Below are 2181 nucleotides of genomic sequence, written 5' to 3'. Positions count from 1 at the left end.
TTAAATTTAATGATGTTTGCAAAACAAAACTCTTGTTCTCAAGTCATGTATTGTTCTTTTAAAAGCTTCAAATAAAGAAATGTTTTGATGACATTGATGACATTGAATAAACAAGAATAGAGTAATCACTGTCTCAAATGTTCGTCAGAAAAGCTTCACTGTCTATCATTGGCAAACTGTGCAGTGAGTGCTTCTCGAAGAGCTGATCCAGTGACATCTACGTCCTGCAGCCAGCCGGGGTCAAACAACTCGTGCTCATTTTCGCACATGTTGTGAAGCTGCAGTAAGTACTGGCACAAACTCCACATGCACATAAATGCGCTTAGAGAAACGTCTCCATCGTCCCTTAAGGCGGCCAAATGTGTTTTCAATAGTCATGCGTGCACTGCTCAGTCTGTAGTTGAAGTAAGATTGTTCTTCTGTGAGAGCCCCTCTGTTGCTATATGGTTTCAGTAGCCAAGGACACATAGGGTACGCAGGGTCTGCGATGAGGACAACGGGCATATCCACTTTATGATCAGCAGGGCCTACACTGTCCATCATCTCTGCTGTTTGCGGTAATATATCACCACTATCTGCCAAAGCCCTCAGCTTAGAGTTTGAGAACACCCGGGCATCGTGAACTCTACCTGGCCAGCCTATGCAGACATCAGTGAACCTGTACTTATCATCGCAAACAGCTTGCATGATAATTGAATAGAACCCTTTTCTATTCACAGTATCAGAGTGGAACTGCTGCGGGGCCACAATTGGAATGTGTGTTGCATCTATAGCACCTCCACAATTTGGAAAGTTCCATTTCTGTTGGAACCCTGAAATAACAGTTATTAACTCTTTTAAGTTCTTCATCTTGAGGGAACTTGACCACAGCTGGGAATATGCGTGTGTAAATGGCATTACACACCTCATGCACAATGCAGCACACAGTGGACTTGTGTATTCCAAAAAGATTGGCGATGGTGCGATATTCTCCTGTTGTAGCGAGAAAATATACTGCAACTGCGACTCTGTGTTCAAGACAAAGAGCTTGGCGAATTCTGGATTGTTTTTCAAGATGTTGTCGCAGTTTTTGACAGAGAAGATTGAACATTGCCTTTGACATCCGGAAGTTCTCTCTCCAACGATCATCATCAAATGTCTGTACTGTCACTTCCCACCAGTGTCGACTTCTTTCTCGTTCCCATACACTTCGCTCACTGTGTAATGTGGATGTCACACGTAACACCATAACTTGCAAAAATCTGTTTCTTCTACTTTTCTTTGACAGCCGCCTGTACCTGTCCATGGTCAGATTGAAATGAGAATGATGAATACCCACCCCTGTCTTAAAACCCATGTAAACGCAAATTCTTTTGCCCTTTGCCCCTGGGGGTAAATTAGCCCACGGGGGTAAAATACCAGAATTAATGATCAATGAAGGTAGAAAATGGGGCAAATAGGTGTCATGTAAACGCAGCTTTACTTTAAAACCTTGTTTACATGCACCCCTTTTACCCCCATGGTTATTTTACCCCCATGGGTATTTTGCCCCAGGGGGTAAATTTACCCACAGGGGCAAAGGGCAGAATTGTGCGCCTGCGTTTACATGGTGGGGAGGGTATTGATATTTCTTGTAACTTCTCTATAACCATGGATTAATTTATACGTTTGTCCAAATCTAGAAAACGTAAGAGATTCGTCCAAACTTTGTGCGTGGGTTCATCACTAGAGAAAAGGTAAGGAGTAGATATTGGTGGGAAGTAACTGTACCACGTTTTTATGAAACTCGGTGTAAGGAAAACGTCAGAACGTCAAGGGACATGTTCCAGCGCCTCTGTGAAAAGTTCCATCTTCACATTCAAAAAGATTCGAGTAGCAGTGGCAATATACTGTTTGGGATTCACAGGTCAACAGTTTGTTGTGTAGTACATGAAGTGTGTTATGCCACTTGTACAAACGTGTTTCCTGATATTGTGAAGTTTGCTATAGGCGAAGAGCTAACGAAAAAGTGATATCAGGGTTTCTGGACAAATTGAAACTTCCTATCTGTGCTGGCGCTATAGATGCAACACATAGCCCGATCAGTGCTCCGCAACAGTTTTACACCGACAACATGAACAGAAAAGGATGGTACTAAGTAATCGTGCTCTCTGTATGTGATGACAAGTACTAGTTTACAAATGTGTGCATCAGGCGGCCAGG

The 2181-nt window shown here is 42.9% G+C and overlaps 1 protein-coding gene across 1 annotated transcript; it reads right to left on the bottom strand.

Annotated features, from left to right (window-relative positions):
- Window positions 1–255: 255 nt before the first annotated feature.
- Window positions 256–849, bottom strand: LOC124265894 (protein ALP1-like). Its single transcript, XM_046700750.1, has one exon. The coding sequence runs from the start codon at window positions 847–849 to the stop codon at window positions 256–258; it is 594 nt and encodes a 197-aa protein (XP_046556706.1).
- Window positions 850–2181: the final 1332 nt, after the last annotated feature.

The sequence above is a fragment of the Haliotis rubra genome, unplaced genomic scaffold (genome assembly GCF_003918875.1).
Source record: "Haliotis rubra isolate DU_JTF1 unplaced genomic scaffold, ASM391887v1 Scf10, whole genome shotgun sequence".
NCBI classification, from domain to species: Eukaryota; Metazoa; Mollusca; class Gastropoda; order Lepetellida; family Haliotidae; genus Haliotis; species Haliotis rubra.
The sequence above is the reverse complement of the archived record's forward strand: the minus strand, read 5'-3'. Positions and strand labels throughout refer to the sequence as shown.

Coding starts and splice junctions, on each gene's coding strand:
- LOC124265894 (XM_046700750.1), bottom strand. CDS start 849: ATGAAGAACTTAAAAGAGTTAATAACTGTTATTTCAGGGTTCCAACAG.